Source organism: Tupaia chinensis, unplaced genomic scaffold, assembly GCF_000334495.1.
Source record: "Tupaia chinensis unplaced genomic scaffold, TupChi_1.0 Scaffold000407_4, whole genome shotgun sequence".
Lineage (NCBI taxonomy): Eukaryota > Metazoa > Chordata > Mammalia > Scandentia > Tupaiidae > Tupaia > Tupaia belangeri.
Window position 1 is genome coordinate 4,935,689 of NW_006159912.1, and position 4,419 is coordinate 4,940,107.

Here is a 4,419-nt window from a genome sequence, read left to right on the forward strand (position 1 = left end):
GCCGCCGCTCCTCCGTGGCCTTTTTCGCTGTGTGCGACGGGCACGGCGGGCGGGAGGCGGCACAGTTCGCCCGGGAGCACTTGTGGGGTTTCATCAAGAAGCAGAAGGGCTTCACTTCGTCCGAGCCAGCCAAGGTTTGCGCTGCCATCCGGAAAGGCTTCCTCGCTTGTCACCTGGCCATGTGGAAGAAACTCGGTAAGTTCCTTGGCTTGTTTGACACCCGCAGCCTTTTTTCAGGCAGTTCGGAGCTTTTATGGCACCGGCACCGCATGTGTCCCTGACACCGAGAGCGAGATCAAAGTGTAAATTGGCAGAAGTGAAGACTTTGCGATCGAGTAGCGTTTTGCAGAGCGGAGGTCCAGGCTGACAAAGTGGCCTCGGGAGAGAGGATTGTCTCCCTGCTACTGCTCCTCTTTAATTCCGCTCTGCTCGGATCAATGGGAAGCGCTCCTCCCCTTGCTGCTTCACTTTGATGGCAGCTAGTGAGGAGGCGTTTGAAACCTGGCATCGGGCTTTAGCCACTGGATACATTGAAGCGGTGTTGCTACCTGTATCAGGCGAAGGAAGCGGGAGATGACAGAAGTCGGAGCGTTTCCTTAGACTCTGTCATAACTTTGCTCTTGAAGTGCTTACCCTGTCGGTTGCCTCCTATCGGTGGTGTCATTTCTCCCAATTGATCCGGCAAGGTTCGTTATTGAGTAAAGTGTAAACTAATTAAGAAGGGCTGAAATGTAATCACCCAGCAACTTAAAGTCTTGGGAAGGAATTCTGTTGTGATCATAAGATGTTTTAGGATCATAGGATCATAAGCTCTTACTGCTAGGAAAACTGAAAGTGCAGAACATATTGTTAACTTTTAAACTGGCCTCTTATTAAGGACCTTGGGTTAAATTCTGCTGGGGCTTTTTTTTTCTCCTCCTTACCTATGTGCTTTAAGATAGTTTTCAGTTGTTGCCAGTTAAAAGTACTTGTGTGTTGTAAATGCCTATCAAAGTAGGAAAAGTTAAAGAGTTATTACTGTATGCCAAAAGAAAGAAGATAGAGACTTTGGTTCCTAAAAATTCAGTGGAGTCGTATTTTGTAGTTGTATTTTTATCTAAGTTCTGAATGTTTTGTAAAGCATCGATACATTTTCATGTAGGAATAGTAATCTATTTTCCTGTAGGAATAGTAATCTATTGCTGTGAGTAAAGGCTTGCATCTTTGTTAGAGAAAACACTAAAAAAACACTTCTTGTTTATGGTAGCATAATAAAGCTGTTTTCAAAACCCTCTTGTTTATGGTAGCTTAATAAAGCTGTTTTCAACAGAGGGACAGAAACACAAAAGTTAAAGACTGTCAAATACAGAACATTTTTAGAAAGATATTTTCATAGAGTCGTAGACTAGCTGGTTTTCAAAGTCTGTTTTCTATTTGCTTGGCATTCTTCCAACAGTTATTTGATTGACTCAAAGTCTAGCCAGTAGGCCAGTTGGAGGTGGTGCCCATCCAATCCCAGGGGCCCCTATTATGGATTTATTTTGTTTTTGTGTAGGCAGGGAGGACTGAAAGCACTGTCGTATATTCTAGAAGTACGTCATATCATTGGCTGAAGGGCAAGTAGAAATGGACAAGGCAGCAAGACCGAGGAAAATTAGACACAAAGAACTGCTTAGAATCCTGTTTATTTTCAGGATACTTGGAGCAGGGCAAATTTGCCATATGTTTAAGGAGTTATAAAAAAACTTTTAGAATTAAAACCTTGTTACATGAGTGTTTTTTTTTTTTTAATAAAGCAGGAACCATGTGTTAAATACAAATGTGTAAGATTTTTTTACACATACATACTACTTGAATCAAGTTTTCATTCCTCAGATGCAGTTTAGAGCCTTTATATTCCAGGCAAATGTTAAAATCCTTTGTACCACAGCTAAATTTCAGGCTCTGTCCTCAAAATGTGAATTAAAAAAGAGTATGCTGAGGGACCAGCAGTTAGCGTAATGGCTATGTCGCAGGACTCCCATGTAGTCAACTGTGGTTCGAGTCCTGGACCAGGTGGCTTAAACTCACGCCAGGCACGAGTTTAAGATCCCGAGAGGAGAGTGAAGGAGAAGGAATTGTGGTGTGGCCATTCCCCCCTGGGGGGTGATTTCTCTCTTTCTGCCTCTCTGTCTCTTTCTGGCAAGCACACGCGCCCTATAGCAAAAACCTCTCCAAAAAAAGAAAAAAAAAGGATTATGCTGAATGGCAGTTTTGATACGGGAAATACAGGTCTTAGAAAAATTTATTTTGGCCCAAATGTATAGATGGATGGCTCAATTTTTAGTGAAAATAAAGTTAAACTCTATAGTTTGTAACTTATATGATAAAACTTTTCTGGTCCAAATTTAGCTTTCCATATTCTTCAACTATATGTTACCCACTTTTTTTTTCTTGAGTTTTTTTTTTGTTTTGTTTTGTTTGGGGGGGGTGGGGGCACACATGCACTTGCCAGACAGATAGAAAGCGAGAAATCACCCCTTGGGGAAAGGCCATGCCTCAGTCTGTTCTCTGTTCGCCTCTTGGGATCTTGGGTACACAGGCCTGGCGTGAGTTTTAAGCCTCTGGGTCCAGGACTCAAACCTAGGTCAACTACATGAGAATCCAGTGATGTAACCATTACACCAGTGGCTGGTGTCCTCCCCCCACCCCCACTTTTTTTTTTTTGAGAGAGATTTTTGCTCTAGGGCTAAGAGACAAAGAGAAAGAAAATGAGAACTCCCCCCCCCCGGGGGGGGTTGGTCACACAGCAATCCCTTCTCTGTTCTCCTCCCAGGATTTTGGGCACAGGCACACATGCACCTGGCAGTTTTAAGCCTCTGGGTCCAGGACTCGAACTGCAGTCAACTACATAGGAGTCCAGTGATGTAACTAGTACACCATCTCTTGGTCCCAGTTACACACTTTTCTATCACATTTTAGTCTCATCTTTTTTCTACGACACACCGAATAATCCATTTTCTTGGATTCCCTTCCCCTAAAAAGAAAACTTAAAAAAAGTATATTAATTATACATACTCCCAAGTCAGTTGTTTCTTCTTTGAAGACGTATTTTTCTTAGAACTTGAACATGTTTGTTCCTACTTTTGTAGTTCTCATTGAGTTACAGCAGTAGCTTTCATACTACTTGTTTTCAGGACGTTTCGTACTCTTGACATTGTAGAGGTTCCAGGGAGCTTTGTTTATGTACCTGGCATCTACCTGTATTTACTATGAAGAATGTAAACTAAGAATTAAAACTCTACTTAAAAACACTAAATCATAATATGTTAATTTTTAAATGAACTATTTTTCCCAAAATAAGAAATACTGGTGGTAAGAGTGCCATTGTTTTACATTTTGGAAATAACTAGTTTAATATAATACAACTGGCGGCTGGTCCAGCACGTGGCATGTTGGTTAAAAGTGTTGAACTCCCACATGGCTGACCGTGGTTGGATTCCTGGACCTGGCGGCTTATTTTCTCACTTTCCCTCTTTCACTCTTAAACCCCTGATCAAATTAAAAGGAATAAAGATAAATTTTAAAAATTAAAAAAAAAAAAACAAAAAACTGGGCCAACCAGCAGCTGATATCATGGTTACGTCACCGGATTCCTACATGGTCAACTGAGAGAGAGAGAGAAGGGGGAAGTAAGAAAGCAAGCTGCTAAGTCAGGGACTCAAATCATGGTCAGCCATGTGGGAGTCTAGCACCTCAACCACCACACCACTTACTGGTCCCATGAATTACAAATTTGTAATTAGCACTGATACTGTCAGTTTTTTTGTCTTAAACTGAAAAGCTTGCCTTTATTCATTTTGAGGAAAATTTACACCAAATCCCCAAGTCTTATTAACATAGTTTATTAGTCTTTTGAGTAAAAATAATGGTCCCTAGCATACGGCATAAAGATTACATCGCTGGACTCCCATATGGTCGTCCGCAGTTCGAGTCCTAGACCTAGATCTTGAAAACACCCTGGAAGTGTATGCCTGTGTGCCCAAAATCCCTAGAGGAGACTGGAAGAGAACAAATTGTGGTATGGCTGTCTCCCCTGGGCGTGAGTTCTCGCTTTCTGCCTCTTTGTTTCTGTCTGGCAGAAGCACACGCCCTATAGCAAAAATCTCTAAAAATAAATAATGGTCTATGAAAAATGTGGGTAGTTTGTTTAAGGACTTGGATATCACAAACCTTTCCATTATGTGTACTCTTCTTTTTGTCACACAGAATACTAAAAAGATGTGTATTTATGAGTTGGATTGATAAAATGAACCTACCTGTATCATCAAGACATTTCCTTTTTTTTTTTGGAGAGGTTTTCGCTATAGGGCGCGTGCGCTTGCCAGACAGACAGAGAGAGACATAGAGACAGAAAGCGAGAAATCACCCCCCAGGGGGGATGATCACGCCGCAATCCCT

General features: G+C 41.7%; 1 protein-coding gene across 1 annotated transcript in view; it reads left to right on the top strand.

The window, feature by feature from the left end:
* Positions 1–4,419, top strand: part of PPM1D (protein phosphatase, Mg2+/Mn2+ dependent 1D) — a gene marked incomplete at its 5' end in the record, with an annotated part of 65,731 nt that continues 61,312 nt past the window's right edge. Inside the window, 1 exon segment of the mRNA XM_014590132.2 lies at positions 1–195. Coding sequence (XP_014445618.1) covers positions 1–195 — 195 coding nt within the window.